The sequence below is a fragment of the Oncorhynchus mykiss genome, chromosome 28 (genome assembly GCF_013265735.2).
Source record: "Oncorhynchus mykiss isolate Arlee chromosome 28, USDA_OmykA_1.1, whole genome shotgun sequence".
Taxonomy (NCBI): Eukaryota; Metazoa; Chordata; class Actinopteri; order Salmoniformes; family Salmonidae; genus Oncorhynchus; species Oncorhynchus mykiss.
In genome coordinates this window covers 40903422-40923129 of record NC_048592.1, presented here as the reverse complement: position 1 = coordinate 40923129, position 19708 = coordinate 40903422, and the positions used below count along the sequence as shown (strand labels likewise).

General features: G+C 45.3%; 1 protein-coding gene across 2 annotated transcripts in view; it reads right to left on the bottom strand.

Moving 5' to 3' along the window:
- The window catches only part of LOC110508260 (ubiquitin carboxyl-terminal hydrolase 33), a 61061-nt gene extending 49244 nt beyond the window's left edge, over positions 1-11817 (bottom strand). For both annotated transcript variants that reach the window (XM_036966518.1, XM_036966520.1), the window contains exons 1-4: positions 11665-11817; positions 848-953; positions 452-505; positions 13-75 (exon numbers count right to left, since the gene is read on the bottom strand). In XM_036966518.1, coding sequence (XP_036822413.1) covers positions 13-75; positions 452-505; positions 848-931 — 201 coding nt within the window. In that variant the 5' untranslated portion in view covers positions 932-953; positions 11665-11817. The remainder of the gene's footprint in view (positions 1-12; positions 76-451; positions 506-847; positions 954-11664) is intronic.
- Between the last annotated feature and the right edge of the window lie 7891 nt (positions 11818-19708).

Below are 19708 nucleotides of genomic sequence, written 5' to 3'. Positions count from 1 at the left end.
AGGGTCACTCACCTGTGAGTGGATGGTGCTGTGGTCAGTGTGAGATTCTCCACAGCCCACATACACACAGCCATTCTACAAACACAGAAAACAATGGATTTATACAACAGTCAATTTGCATGAGACCAAAATGGTAAATCACAACTTTCTAAATAAAAGTCCCAACGAGTTTCAAAACATTACAAATAAAAGTCCCAACGAGTTCCAAAACATTACAAATAAAAGTCCCAACGAGTTCCAAAACATTACAAATAAAAGTCCCAACGAGTTCCAAAACATTACAAATAAAAGTCCAAACGAGTTCCAAAACATTACAAATAAAAGTCCCAACGAGTTCCAAAACATTACAAATAAAAGTCCCAACGAGTTCCAAAACATTACAAATAAAAGTCCCAACGAGTTCCAAAACATTACAAATAAAAGTCCCAACGAGTTCCAACTTTTCACTCACCTCCAGACACGCCCACAGATTCGGTCCTCCAACTTTGCAGTCTTGGCACTGGCCCTTGAAACACACACACAAACATACCCAACTAGCTCCAGTGACCAGGCCAGACCGGTGAGACAACGTAATAATCCCAGACAGACAGCAGCTAATAAACGGTAACATGATAGAGCAAGGCCTTCTCCAATGACAACATCCTCATTTCTTGGAAAACATCCAGGCCTTGGACATTTAATCATCGTTTCTATTTCAGCGAATGCTATTAGATAATGATAGTTTAGCTAACCTAGTTAACGTCTATTAGATAATGATAAACATAGTTAGCTAGCCTAGTTAACGTCTATTAGATAATGATAAAGATAGTTTAGCTAGCCTAGTTAACGTCAGGACAGGTGTACTCACATGAGACTTGAGGATGAGCTCTTCCTTGGTGATCTCTCCAACACACTGTAGATGGGGACAGTCACTGCTAGAACACAGAGGCATCACTCACCTGCACCTCACCTGTCTGAGTGGGGGGGGGGGGGAGGTAAACACAGTCATGGGCATTCAAGCAACAGTGACATCAGTAAGATCAACAAGAAAAAGAGTGCCGATGTGAACAACAATAGACAATCCACTATCGTTCATGTCCTCCTAAACCAGCTTGGACCACAACAGGAAACCTGAAATACTGTTAATGAACCAGTCAAACACCAAGCTGTCCGTCTGCCTGCCTGTCAAACACCAAGCTGTCCGTCTGCCTGCCTGTCAAACACCAAGCTGTCTGTCCTGCCTACCTGTCAAACACCAAGCTGTCTGTCTGCCTGCCTGTCAAACACCAAGCTGTCTGTCTGCCTGCCTGTCAAACACCAAGCTGTCTGTCTGCCTGCCTGTCAAACACCAAGCTGTCTGTCTGCCTGCCTGTCAAACACCAAGCTGTCTGTCTGCCTGCCTGTCAAACACCAAGCTGTCTGTCTGCCTGCCTGTCAAACACCAAGCTGTCTGTCTGCCTGCCTGTCAAACACCAAGCTGTCTGTCTACCTGCCTGTCAAACACCAAGCTGTCTGTCTACCTGCCTGTCAAACACCAAGCTGTCCGTCTGCATGCCTGTCAAACACCAAGCTGTCTGTCTACCTGCCTGTCAAACACCAAGCTGTCTGTCTACCTGCCTGTCAAACACCAAGCTGTCTGTCTACCTGCCTGTCAAACACCAAGCTGTCTGTCTACCTGCCTGTCAAACACCAAGCTGTCTGTCTACCTGCCTGTCAAACACCAAGCTGTCCGTCTGCCTGCCTGTCAAACACCAAGCTGTCCGTCTGCCTGCCTGTCAAACACCAAGCTGTCCGTCTGCCTGCCTGTCAAACACCAAGCTGTCCGTCCTGCCTACCTGTCAAACACCAAGCTGTCCGTCCTGCCTGCCTGTCAAACACCAAGCTGTCCGTCTGCCTGCCTGCCTGTCAAACACCAAGCTGTCCGTCTGCCTGCCTGTCAAACACCAAGCTGTCCGTCTGCCTGCCTGCCAAACACCAAGCTGTCTGTCTGCCTACCTGCCTGTAAAAACACCAAGCTGTCCGTCTGCCTGCCTGCCAAACACCAAGCTGTCCGTCTGCCTGCCTGCCAAACACCAAGCTGTCCGTCCTGCCTACCTGTCAAACACCAAGCTGTCTGTCTGTCTGCCTGCCTGTCAAACACCAAGCTGTCCGTCTGCCTGCCTGCCAAACACCAAGCTGTCTGCCTACCTGCCTGTCAAACACCAAGCTGTCCGTCTGCATGCCTGCCAAACACCAAGCTGTCCGTCTGCCTGCCTGCCAAACACCAAGCTGTCCGTCTGCCTGCCTGCCAAACACCAAGCTGTCCGTCCTGCCTACCTGCCAAACACCAAGCTGTCCGTCCTGCCTACCTGTCAAACACCAAGCTGTCTGTCTGTCTGCCTGCCTGTCAAACACCAAGCTGTCCGTCTGTCTGCCTGCCTGTCAAACACCAAGCTGTCCGTCTGCCTGCCTGCCAAACACCAAGCTGTCCGTCCTGCCTACCTGTCAAACACCAAGCTGTCTGTCTACCTGCCTGTCAAACACCAAGCTGTCTGTCTACCTGCCTGTCAAACACCAAGCTGTCTGTCTACCTGCCTGTCAAACACCAAGCTGTCTGTCTACCTGCCTGTCAAACACCAAGCTGTCCGTCTGCTTGTCAGCGTAGGAACCGGAGGCTCCAGACAGCATAACTGGTTTTTCCAGGTCTGCTCTGTGTACGTCGTACCGCATAGTAAGCAACCCAAAACAACTTCCTCTTCTCATCTCTCAGAGAGAGATATTATCCGTGGCCCTATGATCTCCCGTTAGTACTAAAGGGGCTAGAGGCCTGACAACCTTAATCTCTGACTAGTTGTGAGGACTAAAGAGGCAGTCCAAAATATGAGCAAATTAGTTTTGATCAATCATGGAAATTAAATAAAAAGTGCTGAAAATATTTTGCCTGAACAGTTAAAAAAGAAGATTGAGGCCAAGGTATAGAAGAAGCAATACTCCAGTGAATCGATGTGCACCAATCCCTACGGTACAGCATACCCTTAGACGAGGGCTGAATCGATGTGCACTAATGCACAAGTACAAAACAAATCCACCTCTACAAGACAACAGTCCCCACCTTCGCCAGGACCCTGAAGGACGTCACCCTCAACCGTAGTCCCAACACCTCACACAGGAGGAACAGACCAGCGAGACGCCCGGCCCAGACCAGCGAGACGCCCGGCCCAGACCAGCGAGACACCCGGCCCAGACCAGCGAGACACCCGGCCCAGAGGACCTGCACCAAAAGGACCAGACCACATCCCCACCAACCTAGACCCCTTCAAACAAACCCTGGCCACACCCTTTATAGGTGATCTGACTTTGGCCTGAAAAGCAGAAACCCAGAAATACAGACATTGTTATTCTACAAGAAACATGGTATAGAGGAGATGGACCCACTGGTTGCCCTCTAGGTTACAGAGTGCTGGTCGTCCCATCCACCAGACTACCAGGTGGGTGGTGTAGAGGAGATGGACCCACTGGTTGTACTCTAGGTTACAGATACTGTTGAAGTCGGAAGTTTACATACACTTAGGTTAGAGTCATTAAAACTTGTTTTTCAACCACTCCACAAATTTCTTGTTCACAAACTATAGTTTTGGCAAGTCGGTCAGGACTTCTACTTTGTGCATGACACAAGTAATTTTTCCAACAATTGTTTACAGACAGATTATTTCACTTATTCCAATGGGTCAGAAGTTTACTACACTAAGTTGACTGTGCCTTTAAACACCTTGGAAAATTCAAGAAAATGATGCCATGGCTTTAGAAGCTTCTGATAGGCTAACCTTCAAACTCAGTGCCTCTTCGCTTGACATCATAGGGAAATCCAAAGAAATCAGCCAAGACCTCGGAAAGAAATGTAGACCTCCACAAGTCTGGTTCATCCTTGGGAGCAATTTCCAAACGCCTGAAGGTACCACGTTCATCTGGACAAACAATAGTACGCAAGTATAAACACCATGGGACCACGCAGCAGTCATACCGCTCAGGAAGGAGACGCATTCTGTCTCCTAGAGATGAACATACTTTGTGCAAATCAATCCCAGAACAACAGCAAAGGACCTTGTGAAGATGCTGGAGGAAACAGGTACAAAAGTATCTATATCCACAGTAAAACGAGTCCTAAAATCAACACAACCTGAAAGGCCACTCAGCAAGGAAGAAGCCACTGCTCCAAAACCGCCATAAAAATGACAGACTACGGTTTGCAACTGCACATGGGGACAAAGATTGTACTTTTTGGAGAAATGTCCTCTGGTCTGAGGAAACAAAAATATAACTGTTTGGCCATAATGACCATTGTTGTGTTTGGAGGAAAAAGGGGGAGGCTTGCAAGCCGAAGAACACCATCCCAACCGTGAAGCACGGGGGTGGCAGCATCATGTTGTGGGGGTGCTTTGCTGCAATAGAGACTGGTGCACTTCACAAAATAGATGGCATCATGAGGAACAAAAATTATGTAGATATATTGAAGCAACATCAAGACATCAGGCAGGAAGTTAAAGCTTGGTCACAAATGGGCCTTCCAAATGGACAATGAACCCAAGAATTCTTCCAAAGTTGTGGCAAAATGGCTTAAGGACAACAAAGTCAAGGTATTGGAGTGGCCATCACAAAGCCCTGACCTCAAACCTATAGAACATTTGTGGGCAGAACAGAAAAAGAGAGTGGGAGCAAGGAGGCCTACAAACCTGACTCCGTTACACTAGCTCTGTCAGGAAGAATGGGCCACAATTCACCCAACTTATTGTGGGAAGCTTGTGGAAGGCTACCCAAAACATTTGACCAAAGTTACACAATTTAAAGGCAATGCTACCAAATACTAATGGAGTGTATGTAAACTTCTGACCCACTTGGAATGCGATGAAAGAAATAAAAGCAGAAATAAAAGCTGAAATAAATCATTCTCTCTACTATTATTCTTAAAATAAAATAAAGTGGTGATCCTAACTGACCTAAGACAGGGAATTTTTACTTAAATGTCAGGAATTGTGAAGAACTGAGTTTAGCTAACGTTAGGTGTATGATATTATTTGTATGCCAAAGCCGTTTGCTTGACTAGTTAGAGCCTAATGTCAGCTATCTAACATTGAACCTGGTTGGTTAGCTCTCAGCAGATTCACGCAGGGTAGTAATGGCATGATTTGGCATTATGTTCATTGTTGTTTAACTAGATAATGTTAGCTGGCTGGTGCGTTAGCTAATGCTACGTGCCGTGTATGATCATACACGTTGTTTACCTAGCTACGTTAATTGTTTTGCAAGCTAGCTACATGTCTTAAAAAGGCAAGTAACCATTTCGGGTGTGTTCGTAAATTCAGTCTGAGTATGCAAAAGTGCTGAATAACTGATAAATTTACGAACGGTGTCCCTACCTAGCCAAGTTCTGCAGCTACGCCACGGAGCGCAGTGAGCCACTGCGACAGCTAACACACAAGGACTCACTATGGGAGCTGGCTATCAATAAAATCAGCTAACACACAAGGACTCACTGTGGGAGCTGGCTATCAATAAAAATCAGCTAACACACAAGGACTCACTGTGGGAGCTGGCTATCAATAAAAATCAGCTAACACACAAGGACTCACTGTGGGAGCTGGCTATCAATAAAATCAGCTAACACACAAGGACTCACTGTGGGAGCTGGCTATCAATAAAATCAGCTAACACACAAGGACTCACTGTGGGAGCTGGCTATCAATAAAATCAGCTAACACACAAGGACTCACTGTGGGAGCTGGCTATCAATAAAATCAGCTAACACACAAGGACTCACTGTGGGAGCTGGCTATCAATAAAATCAGGGATACCATTGCAGACCCCTGTGCTGAAATTCTACAACCCAAAAGAGCAGCTTGTACTACAGTGTGATGCTTCAGAGAGCGGGTTAGGAGCAGCCTTGACGCAGGGAGGACAACCAATAGCATACGCCAGCAGAGCCCTGACAGAGACTGATAAAGGGTATGCACAGACAGAGAAGGAGCAGCTAGCAGAGCCCTGACAGAGACTGATAAAGGGTATGCACAGACAGAGAAGGAGCAGCTAGCAGAGCCCTGACAGAGACTGATAAAGGGTATGCACAGACAACGAAGGAGCAGCTAGCAGAGCCCTGACAGAGACTGATAAAGGGTATGCACAGACAGAGAAGGAGCAGCTAGCAGAGCCCTGACAGAGACTGATAAAGGGTATGCACAGACAGAGAAGGAGCAGCTAGCAGAGCCCTGACAGAGACTGATAAAGGGTATGCACAGACAGAGAAGGAGCAGCTAGCAGAGCCCTGACAGAGACTGATAAAGGGTATGCACAGACAACGAAGGAGCAGCTAGCAGAGCCCTGACAGAGACTGATAAAGGGTATGCACAGACAGAGAAGGAGCAGCTAGCAGAGCCCTGACAGAGACTGATAAAGGGTATGCACAGACAACGAAGGAGCAGCTAGCAGAGCCCTGACAGAGACTGATAAAGGGTATGCACAGACAGAGAAGGAGCAGCTAGCAGAGCCCTGACAGAGACTGATAAAGGGTATGCACAGACAGAGAAGGAGCAGCTAGCAGAGCCCTGACAGAGACTGATAAAGGGTATGCACAGACAGAGAAGGAGCAGCTAGCAGAGCCCTGACAGAGACTGATAAAGGGTATGCACAGACAACGAAGGAGCAGCTAGCAGAGCCCTGACAGAGACTGATAAAGGGTATGCACAGACAGAGAAGGAGCAGCTAGCAGAGCCCTGACAGAGACTGATAAAGGGTATGCACAGACAACGAAGGAGCAGCTAGCAGAGCCCTGACAGAGACTGATAAAGGGTATGCACAGACAGAGAAGGAGCAGCTAGCAGAGCCCTGACAGAGACTGATAAAGGGTATGCACAGACAGAGAAGGAGCAGCTAGCAGAGCCCTGACAGAGACTGATAAAGGGTATGCACAGACAGAGAAGGAGCAGCTAGCAGAGCCCTGACAGAGACTGATAAAGGGTATGCACAGACAACGAAGGAGCAGCTAGCAGAGCCCTGACAGAGACTGATGAAGGGTATGCACAGACAGAGAAGGAGCAGCTAGCAGAGCCCTGACAGAGACTGATAAAGGGTATGCACAGACAACGAAGGAGCAGCTAGCAGAGCCCTGACAGAGACTGATAAAGGGTATGCACAGACAGAGAAGGAGCTGCTTGCAGAGCCCTGACAGAGACTGATAAAGGGTATGCACAGACAGAGAAGGAGCAGCTAGCAGAGCCCTGACAGAGACTGATAAAGGGTATGCACAGACAGAGAAGGAGCAGCTAGCAGAGCCCTGACAGAGACTGATAAAGGGTATGCACAGACAGAGAAGGAGCAGCTAGCAGAGCCCTGACAGAGACTGATAAAGGGTATGCACAGACAGAGAAGGAGCAGCTAGCAGAGCCCTGACAGAGACTGATAAAGGGTATGCACAGACAGAGAAGGAGCAGCTAGCAGAGCCCTGACAGAGACTGATAAAGGGTATGCACAGACAGAGAAGGAGCAGCTAGCAGAGCCCTGACAGAGACTGATAAAGGGTATGCACAGACAGAGAAGGAGCAGCTAGCAGAGCCCTGACAGAGACTGATAAAGGGTATGCACAGACAGAGAAGGAGCAGCTAGCAGAGCCCTGACAGAGACTGATAAAGGGTATGCACAGACAGAGAAGGAGCAGCTAGCAGAGCCCTGACAGTCAAAAACGGTCATTCAAAAACTGAAGACATACTTTGCACATTATGGGATAACTGACATCCTGTACTCAGACAATGGTCCCCAGTACTCTTCAGACGAGTTCAAGTTTCAGCAAGGTTCGGGACTTTAAAACATCGTCTCCAGGATACCTGCAAAGTGGAATCGGCAGTGAAAACAGCCAAAAGACTGATGGCAAAAGCAAAGAGAGCCGGTTCTGACCCGTAACTGGCCCTGCTGGATCACAGGGATACCCTTCACAAGGAACAGACAGCAGCCCTGCCATGGCGCTCATGGGAAGACGTACACAGACACTACTGCTAATGAGTGAAAATCTGCTGAGACCGGTGATGACAAACTGCTGCTGAACTTCAGCTGGACTTCAGCTGGAGAAGTTCACAGAAAGACAGCAGAGACGGGCAACGTACTACGACACCTCTGCTGAGGATCTCACAGAGCTGCAATGAGATGACAGGGTGAGAGTCCAGCCACTCACAGGACAGAAACAGTGGTGGCAGAGGGTCATAGCAGTCAGACCTGTGGAGCAAAGGTCCTACGAGGTGAAGACAGAACAAGGAAATGTCTTCTGGAGGAACAGGAGACCTTTTGAGGAAGAGCAGAGAAAGAGAGGAGAATTTCCGCACACAGAGCCAGTAAACAGAGCACCAGCTGACACCCAGCAGGGTGCGGAACACAACCTTATAGGTGGACGCTGCACCTCAACAAGAAGACCCAGACATGTCAGGTCAAGCCCCTCCTGATGAAATAAACCCTCCCCACACACGGTCTGGTAGGGCCATCCACAGACCTCAACACCTGAAAGACTGTATGAATGTACATTTAACATTTTAAAAACAAATTAATGTAATGGACAGTCAGATAACAACATTGATGTTACACAGGAAACGGAAAGCAAACGTTAATTACCGTCTTCGTGTACTGGATGTGATGGTTGACGACATGCATTGGAAAGTTTACTTAACTATTATCTTTGTCTGTCGTGACTACAACGCAAAGCATATTGAAACAAAATCTGTTTGGGCTTGTTGAGGTCTACAAAATGATTAAGACACCCCCACATCTAACCATGGGCTTGTTGAGGTCTACAAAATGATTTGTAATAATGTTCTGTTAAGACACCCTCACGTCTAACCAAGACAACTCCCAACTCACATTTCTTAATGAGCACTGATGAACAACGAGGCCAGATCAGGTAATTATCCTTCAACAAAACCTCCCTCAAGACCTCAAGACGATACCTTCAACAGGCGCTAAGAACAGAGTTTCGACACCTCATGTACTGTCTTTGATGATAGTTCATCTTCTATGAATGGGCTGGCTACCAACAAACCCCAGCATGTCAAAACAGTTACTAACAATGTGGATGTAACGTATTTAGTGAAGGAAGCTACTATTCAATCTTCAAAAAAGGCCCAAGGGGCGGACATCGCATGCAGATCAGTCGGTGTGACACTCACTGCCAAGAGGCTAACGGGCTGATGGCTCCTGTGATATTAACTAGTTAGCCTCTTGTCTAACGGGCAGATGGCTCCTGTGATATTAACTAGTTAGCCTCTTGTCTAATGGGCAGATAGCCCCTGTGATATTAACTAGTTAGCCTCTTGTCTAACGGGCAGATGGCCCCTGTGATATTAACTAGTTAGCCTCTTGTCTAACGGGCAGATGGCCCCTGTGATATTAACTAGTTAGCCTCTTGTCTAACGGGCAGATGGCCCCTGTGATATTAACTAGTTAGCCTCTTGTCTAACGGGCAGATGGCTCCTGTGATATTAACTAGTTAGCCTCTTGTCTAACGGGCAGATGGCCCCTGTGATATTAACTAGTTAGCCTCTTGTCTAACGGGCAGATGGCCCCTGTGATATTAACTAGTTAGCCTCTTGTCTAACGGGCAGATGGCCCCTGTGATATTAACTAGTTAGCCTCTTGTCTAACGGGCAGATGGCTCCTGTGATATTAACTAGTTAGCCTCTTGTCTAACGGGCAGATAGCCCCTGTGATATTAACTAGTTAGCCTCTTGTCTAACGGGCAGATGGCCCCTGTGATATTAACTAGTTAGCCTCTTGTCTAACGGGCAGATGGCCCCTGTGATATTAACTAGTTAGCCTCTTGTCTAACGGGCAGATGGCCCCTGTGATATTAACTAGTTAGCCTCTTGTCTAACGGGCAGATGGCCCCTGTGATATTAACTAGTTAGCCTCTTGTCTAACGGGCAGATGGCCCCTGTGATATTAACTAGTTAGCCTCTTGTCTAACGGGCAGATGGCTCCTGTGATATTAACTAGTTAGCCTCTTGTCTAACGGGCAGATGGCTCCTGTGATATTAACTAGTTAGCCTCTTGTCTAACGGGCAGATGGCCCCTGTGATATTAACTAGTTAGCCTCTTGTCTAACGGGCAGATGGCCCCTGTGATATTAACTAGTTAGCCTCTTGTCTAACGGGCAGATGGCCCCTGTGATATTAACTAGTTAGCCTCTTGTCTAACGGGCAGATGGCCCCTGTGATATTAACTAGTTAGCCTCTTGTCTAACGGGCAGATGGCCCCTGTGATATTAACTAGTTAGCCTCTTGTCTAACGGGAAGATGGCTCCTGTGATATTAACTAGTTAGCCAAGAGGCTAACGGGCAGATGGCCCCTGTGATATTAACTAGTTAGCCTCTTGTCTAACGGGCAGATGGCTCCTGTGATATTAACTAGTTAGCCTCTTGTCTAACGGGCAGATGGCTCCTGTGATATTAACTAGTTAGCCTCTTGTCTAACGGGCAGATGGCCCCTGTGATATTAACTAGTTAGCCTCTTGTCTAACGGGCAGATGGCCCCTGTGATATTAACTAGTTAGCCTCTTGTCTAACGGGCAGATGGCCCCTGTGATATTAACTAGTTAGCCTCTTGTCTAACGGGCAGATGGCTCCTGTGATATTAACTAGTTAGCCTCTTGTCTAACGGGCAGATGGCCCCTGTGATATTAACTAGTTAGCCTCTTGTCTAACGGGCAGATGGCCCCTGTGATATTAACTAGTTAGCCTCTTGTCTAACGGGCAGATGGCTCCTGTGATATTAACTAGTTAGCCTCTTGTCTAACGGGCAGATGGCCCCTGTGATATTAACTAGTTAGCCTCTTGTCTAACGGGCAGATGGCCCCTGTGATATTAACTAGTTAGCCTCTTGTCTAACGGGCAGATGGCCCCTGTGATATTAACTAGTTAGCCTCTTGTCTAACGGGCAGATGGCTCCTGTGATATTAACTAGTTAGCCTCTTGTCTAACGGGCAGATAGCCCCTGTGATATTAACTAGTTAGCCTCTTGTCTAACGGGCAGATGGCCCCTGTGATATTAACTAGTTAGCCTCTTGTCTAACGGGCAGATGGCCCCTGTGATATTAACTAGTTAGCCTCTTGTCTAACGGGCAGATGGCCCCTGTGATATTAACTAGTTAGCCTCTTGTCTAACGGGCAGATGGCCCCTGTGATATTAACTAGTTAGCCTCTTGTCTAACGGGCAGATGGCTCCTGTGATATTAACTAGTTAGCCTCTTGTCTAACGGGCAGATGGCTCCTGTGATATTAACTAGTTAGCCTCTTGTCTAACGGGCAGATGGCTCCTGTGATATTAACTAGTTAGCCTCTTGTCTAACGGGAAGATGGCTCCTGTGATATTAACTAGTTAGCCAAGAGGCTAACGGGCTGATGGACCCTGTGATATTAACTAGTTAGACAAGAGGCTAAACCGGTCGATATTAAATATATTTTCGGGTCCAATTCAATTCCGATGTGTGAGAATCAAGAAAAGTTACCGGATCAAATCGTGCTAGCTAAACAATAGTTGTATTGATGGGAACAGAATAGATGGATTGAGCTGTCGTGCTAACATTCGCTAGCTAGCTAGTCACTCTAATAAAACAGCTACTTGTTCTTCTTCTCTTTTGCAGCATGAAACAAACCCGGAAAATAACCTCTTGGTTCTTACCTGCACTTTATGAAGATACAGTTCAAAGGAACTGATTCTGAAAGTTAAACACGGCAATTAAATATGTATCTGTGACATTATTTCAAACGGTAACGCTTTGGAAAATGTCACAGTTCCCGTTCGACCGTAACCCAAAAAAACTTCCAGGTTGAAGATCCGCCTTTTGACACAACAACAGCCGTTTTCCGGTGGCGTGTGAACCGGGTGTCGCTGCGCCACCTGGCGGTCAACAGTGGAATAACCTCAATCTGATTCTGCACAATCCCAGCCCATGCACAATCCCAGCCCATTTCAAATTAACATCTGCAGGTTTTTTTAAAACATTTTATCTGTAACAACCCTGTTTCGATTTATTTTTTTTAATGCCAAAAACAACAAATAAGAAAAGGTGGATTTTATTTTTCACCTTGTATTTCAGAACCGGAACCAAGCGCTCCACCTGACTTTTATTTTGAAAATCACCCCTTTGCAACACTGGCATGACCTTACTGATTGAAGATTTACTGGTATAGACTCCAGCAGCAAACATCTCTTAGGCCAATCTCTATATCGCTACCTACTGAAGACCTCATCTCTCAGGCCCATCTCTATATCGCTACCTACTGAAGACCTCAGGCCCCTAACCAACAGTAACTCAAACCGTTCGACTTAGAGACACCAAATCAACTTTCACATGTTCAGGACAGTATTGCTGTCGACTCACTAAACCTTGAGTCCGAGTCAAGTCCCCTGTGTTGGAGTCTGAGTCGAGTCACAAATCCCTATGGTTAAACCCGAGTCGAGTCACGAATCCCTATGGTTAAATAAGAGTCGAGTCACGAATCCCTATGGTTAAATAAGAGTCGAGTCACGAATCCCTATGGTTAAATAAGAGTCGAGTCACAAATCCCTATGGTTAAATAAGAGTAGAGTCACGAATCTCTATGGTTAAACCCGAGTCGAGTCACGAATCACTATGGTTAAACCCGAGTCGAGTCACGAATCCCTATGGTTAAATAAGAGTAGAGTCACGAATCCCTATGGTTAAATAAGAGTCGAGTCACGAATCCCTATGGTTAAATAAGAGTCGAGTCACGAATCCCTATGGTTAAATAAGAGTCGAGTCACGAATCCCTATGGTTAAATAAGAGTCGAGTCACGAATCCCTATGGTTAAATCCGAGTCGAGTTCAAGTCACCAATGGTTGAGTCACTATGTCTGAAAGGATTGCTAATACCAGTGCTTGATTTGGGTGGAAGCTGTCAGGAACGACATACCAGCACTTCTATTTTTGGGGGAATTGCTTACCGGCTCCTCTATAAAAACACAGTTGCCTATTGCTGGTCCAGATTCACACACCGAGGCAAATTTTTTTGGATCAAAACGGAATGACGGGGGCATTCATTTCCTGATTTTTCTTTGTTCAGATTAATTTGCCGCTAGTCTGTGAATCTGTGAGTGACAGTAGGCTGTTCCAGATTGCTCAGATTGAAAATGTGCCAGCCCGAAGCTGTGGTTTTAGGCTGGGTTTCTGTATGATCACTTTGTGACATCAGCTGATGTAAAAAATAAAAAAAATGGGGGGCTTTATAAATAAATTTGATTTGTTCCAAGTTGTCAAATGAGGGTTTGTAAATTAGTTTCATAATTGTTGTTAATGTAATTCATGGAAGCACACAAATTTTATCAATCGATTAAAAAAACGACATCTCAGCCGGCATGAACCTTCAATCTGTGGTGCTGCGCGTGTCTCTGTACAAGCGGCCGTTGGAGGAGAGAGAGGACGACATTTCACCAGCAGGTATGAGCCTTCAGTCTGTATTGCTGCGTGTGTCTCTGTACGAGCTGCCGTTGGAGGAGAGAGAGGACGACATTTCACCAGCAGGTATGAGCCTGCTGTCAAGGCAGAAGCTACTCTTCCTGAGGTTTATTATGGATCCCCATTAGTTCTGCTAAGGCAGCAGCTACTCTTCCTGAGGTTTATTATGGATCCCCATTAGTTCCTGCTAAGTCAGCTACTCTTCCTGGGGTTTATTATGGATCCCCATTAGTTCCTGCCAAGGCAGCAGCTACTCTTCCTGGGGTTTATTATGGATCCCCATTAGTTCCTGTCAAGGCAGCAGCTACTCTTCCTGGGGTTTATTATGGATCCCCATTGGTTCCTGCCAAGGCAGCAGCTACTCTTCCTGGGGTTTATTATGGATCCCCATTAGTTACTGTCAAGGCAGCAGCTACTCTTCCTGGGGTTTATTATGGATCCCCATTAGTTCCTGTCAAGGCAGCAGCTACTCTTCCTGGGGTTTATTATGGATCCCCATTAGTTCCTGCCAAGGCAGCAGCTACTCTTCCTGGGGTTTATTATGGATCCCCATTAGTTCCTGCCAAGGCAGCAGCTACTCTTCCTGGGGTTTATTATGGATCCCCATTAGTTCCTGCCAAGGCAGCAGCTTAGTTAGTATGTGTGTTAGTGTCTCTTCACAGTCCCCCGCTACATAAGGTGTGTTTGTATCTGTTTTTAAATCTGATTCTACTGCTGCATCAGTTACCTGATGTGGAATAGAGTTCCATGTAGTCATGTCTCTATGTAGTACTGTGGAATAGAGTTCCATGTAGCCATGTCTCTATGTAGTACTGTGGAATAGAGTTCCATGTAGTCATGGCTCTATGTAGTACTGTGGAATAGAGTTCCATGTAGTCATGGCTCCATGTAGTACTGTGGAATAGAGTTCCATGTAGTCATGGCTCCATGTAGTACTGTGGAATAGAGTTCCATGTAGTCATGGCTCCATGTAGTACTGTGGAATAGAGTTCCATGTAGTCATGGCTCCATGTAGTACTGTGGAATAGAGTTCCATGTAGTCATGGCTCCATGTAGTACTGTGGAATAGAGTTCCATGTAGTCATGGCTCCATGTAGTACTGTGGAATAGAGTTCCATGTAGTCATGGCTCTATGTAGTACTGTGGAAAAGAGTTCCATGTAGTCATGGCTCTATGTAGTACTGTGGAATAGAGTTCCATGTAGTCATGGCTCTATGTAGTACTGTGGAATAGAGTTCCATGTAGTCATGGCTCTATGTAGTACTGTGGAATAGAGTTCCATGTAGTCATGGCTCTATGTAGTACTGTGGAATAGAGTTCCATTTAGTCATGGCTCTATGTAGTACTGTGGAATAGAGTTCCATGTAGTCATGGCTCTATGTAGTACTGTGGAATAGAGTTCCATGTGGTCATGGCTCTATGTAGTACTGTGGAATAGAGTTCCATGTAGTCATGGCTCTATGTAGTACTGTGGAATAGAGTTCCATGTAGTCATGGCTCTATGTAGTACTGTGGAATAGAGTTCCATGTAGTCATGGCTCTATGTAGTACTGTGGAATAGAGTTCCATGTAGTCATGGCTCTATGTAGTACTGTGGAATAGAGTTCCATGTAGTCATGGCTCTATGTAGTACTGTGGAATAGAGTTCCATGTAGTCATGGCTCTATGTAGTACTGTGCACCTCCCATAGTCTGTTCTGGACTTGGGGACTGTGAAGAGACCTCTGGTGACATGTCTTGTGGGGTATGTATGGGTGTCTGAGCTGTGGGTTAGTAGACATGACATGTCACCCATTGAGCATGTTTAGGATGCTCTGGAATCGACAGCATGTCCCAGTTCCTGAAAATATAGTGTCGCGCTGCATGAGGCAAATGGTTTACTTATCCAGGCCCCTCCCTACCTTATGTGACCAACATATGCATCACTATTCTCAGTCCTGTTTATTCCATAAACTAGGGCCTAATACATTTTTCAATTGACTGATTACCTTAAGTGTAAATCAAAAAAAAAAGTGTATATTTTGGTTCAGTGTAGTTTAATACCATCTGCTCACAACAGTCAATCCGGATATGCAAATGCTGCCAAATGTTTTTATTCATTTACAAGGTCCCACAAAAATCATCCTGTTGTCACGCATTTGGGTATTACAAAATGTTCTCATCCTCAATTGAATAATTGATTAATATGTCAAATTAGTTTATATTTAATTTAATTGATTTTTCAGATGGCCAGGTGAAAGAGATGACTTATTCCGTACGCACTCCAATAGCAGATGGAGGCCACTTACCTGCCGGTTCGTCTTTTAGTCATGCGTTCGGCTAGATATTTCACTCCACACGTTAACCACCGTTTGAGGAGCATGCAGCCTTCTGCTGCGAACAGGTGATATTACACCCAAACGTTGTATGCCATGGGTTCTCCAACGTTGTTCTTGCAGTTCTTACATTTGGGAAACAGAGTGAAATCTTTCCGGGAACATCGAGAGAAACATGTTTCTACAATTAAACATTTTATTTAACTGTTGCCAGCCCCTCTCTGCGCACTGGTGAAGGGAATTAAGGACAGAGGAGATTGAAACGCAGTGGTGAGAGATTCTGTAGCTCAAAAAGTCATATTAGCCTATCCATTAATAAAACGTTTTTTTAAATCAATCCTATCACGAGGCTATACAAAATCAAATACATTTACTATACTTTTGGGCCACGTGAAGTTCTTTAATTTTGGAGTATAGGCTAGACGAATGATGTACCAGACAACAAATACGTGTTTTTTGTGTCATGTTTTTCTGCGTGCATAATAAACCATAGCTGTATGAAAGCACAATCATTTTTAAAAAATCACGCTATTGTTTCCGGATTGAGCTCACATATAGTGTAAATCAGAAATGTACATACCCTGGACTCATTAAAACTCGTTTTTCAACCACTCCACAAATATCGTTAAACTATAGTTTTGGCAAGTCAGTGAGGACATCTACTTTGTGCATGACCAGTCATTTTTCCAACAATTGTTTAGATTATTTCACTTAATCACAATTCCGGTGGGTCATAAGTTTACATACACTAAGTTGACTGCCTTTAAACAGCTTGGAAAATTCCAGAAAATGATGTCATGGCTTTAGAAGCTTCTGATAGGCTAACTGACATCATTGGAGTCAATTGGAGGTGTAACTGTGTATTTCAAGGCCTACCTTCAAACTCAGTGCCTCTTTGCTTGACATCATGGGAAAATCAAAAGAAATCAGCCAAGACCTAAGAATAAAAATTGTAGACCTCCACACCATTGGGAGCAATTTCCAAACGTCTGAAGGTACCACTTTCATCTGCACAAACAATAGTACGCAAGAATAAACACCATGGGACCACGCAGCCGTCTAGCTCAGGAAGAAGACGTGTTCTGTCTCCTAGAGATGAACGTACTTTGGTGCAAGAAGTGCAAATTAATCCCAGAACAGCAGCAAAGGACCTTGTGAAGATGCTGGAGGAAACAGGTACAAAAGTATCTATATCCACAGTAAAACGAGTCCTATATCGACATAACCTGAAAGGCCACTCAGTAAGGAAGAAGCCACTGCTCCAAAACCACAACAACAAAAAGCCGGAGTACAGTTTGCAACTGCACATGGGGACAATGATTTTTGGAGAAATGTCCTCTGGTCCGATGAAATTGTTTGGCCATAATGACCATTGTTATGTTTGGAGGAAAAAGGGGGATGCTTGCAAGCCGAAGAACACCATCCCAACCGTGAAGCACGGGGGTGGCAGCATCATCTTGTGAGGGTGCTTAGCTGCAGGAGGGACTGGTGCACTTCACAAAATAGATGGCATCATGAGGAAATAAAATTATGTGGATATATTGAAGCAACATCTCAAGACATCAGTTAAAGTTAAAGCTTGGTCGCAAATGGGTCTTCCAAATGGACAATGACCTCAAGCATACTTCCAAAAGTTTTTGCAAAATGGCTTAAGGACAACAAAGTCGAGGTATTGGAGTGGCCATCATAAAGCCCTGACCTCAATCCTATAGAACATTTGTGGGCAGAATTGAAAAAGCATGTGCGAGCAAGGAGGCCTACAAACCTGACTCCGTTACACTAGCTCTGTCAGGAGGAATGGGCCAATATTCACCCAACTTGTTGTGGGAAGCTTGTGGAAGGCTACCCGAAACGTTTGACCCAAGTTAAACAATTTAAAGGCAATGCTACCAAATACTAATTGAGTGTATGTAAACTTCTGACCCACTGGAAATGTGATGAAAGAAATAAAAGCTGAAATAAATAATTTTCTACCATTATTCTGACATTTCACATTGTTAAAACAGAGTGGTGATCCTAACTGACCTAAAACAGGGAATTTTTACTAGGATTAAATGTCAGGAATTATGAGAAACTGAGTTTAAATGTATTTGGCTAAACTTCAACATAATCCACACACAAAACGGTCAACCAAATCGTTTCTAGTCACCTCTCCTCCTTCCAGGCCTTTATGGCAACTAACTTTCATCATAAGGTGTATTAACACAACCGACCTCAGTTCCTCTTTCAATCACCCACGTGGGTATAACCAAATGAGATGGCAAGTATATGCTTCTAAAAGCCAATGAGGAGAGGCAGGACATGCAGCATGTTCTGCGCCACAAATAGAAGTAACTTTTATTTTAGCACCTGGCAATGCAGATGCTCGTTGGCACGCGCAAGCAATGCGGGTACAATGATTAAATAATAATGTAGAGGTCACTTAGAAATGTCCTTGTTTTTGAAAAGCTAATTTTGTCCATTAAAATGTCAAATTGATCAGCAATACAGTGTAGACATTGTTAATGTTGTAAATGACTATTGTAGCTGGAAAAGGCAGATTTTTAATGGAATATCTACATAGTCCCATTATCAGCAACCATCACGCCTGTGTTCCAATGGCACGTTGTGTTAGCTCATCCAAGTTTATCATTTAAAAAAAGGCTAATTAATCATTAGAAAACACTTTTTCAATTATGTTAGCACAGCTGAAAACTGTTGTGCTGATTAAATTAGCATTAAAACTGGACTAGTTTAGTATCTGGAGCATCAGCATTTTGTGGGTTTGATTGCAGGCTCGTCAGTTGTTCTTGTTCTGAGAAATGAAGGCTATTCCATGTGAGAAATTGCCAAGAAACTGAAGATCTCCAACGCTGTGTACTACTCCCTTCATAGAACAGAGCAAACTGGCCCTAACCAGAATAGAAAGAGGAGTGGGAGGCCCCCGGTGCACAACTGAGCAAGAGGACAAGTACATTGTGTGTCTAGTTTGAGAAACAGATGCCTCACCAGTCCTCAACTGGCAGCTTCATTAAATAGTACCCGCAAAACACCAGTCTCAACGTCAACAGTGAAGAGGCGACTCTGGGATGCTGTCCTTCTAGGCAGAGTTGCAAAGAAAAAGCCATATCTCAGACTGGCTAATACGAAGAAAAGATTAAGACGTGCAATTGGACGATTGGGGGAAAAAAGTGTTATGACCAGAGGTTACCTTGACTCAACTGTCACGTGGAATTTTACTGTGGTCATGACAACAGCCCTAACCACAACACCGCCTTCCCCATAGCAACCATGTCAAACTACTGATATCGTCTCTCTGAAACACATCCTGGTCCCCCGGGCTCGTCACATCCTTCTCAGGACAGACAGGGGTGTCCAACCGCTCCTTAAAACGCAACAGCCTAGCCAACGCTATCATTCTGTGGAGTGATATTGGTGAGACTCACCTCAAATCCCATCCTCGCGAGAGGAAAGATGAGTAAATATTAACTTGACTCTCCAACAGACGTTTGTGATTTAATTCTTACGAGTTCACAGGATGTTCCAGTATCACTCATAAAAATGAGATAACTGGGGTTATGTAAAATAAAATATTTTTATGGAGGTGAGTGATAAGTCGACTGAGCCCAAAGAGGTTTGAGAAGATGAGTCTTCCTGGAACACTGGGGGGGGGGGGGGGGGGACACCGGGTTGGAGCTGACCACGAGAGGGGTGAGAAACATCTCACTTCCAACGTGTTTGTGCCAAGGGACTCACCATCTGACTGTTATACATACCTCCCTCTAAACCAGGTGAACCCCCCCCCCCCAATCCAGCCTGACTCCCTCAAACAAACCCCCCCACCCCCCCCACCCAGCCTAAGCAAGCAAAACATGTCAAGACAGTCCATGAGTATCTGGTTATAGAGTTGTTAAGTGGAGGTATATTGTAGAGAAAGACTCAAAGGGATCAGA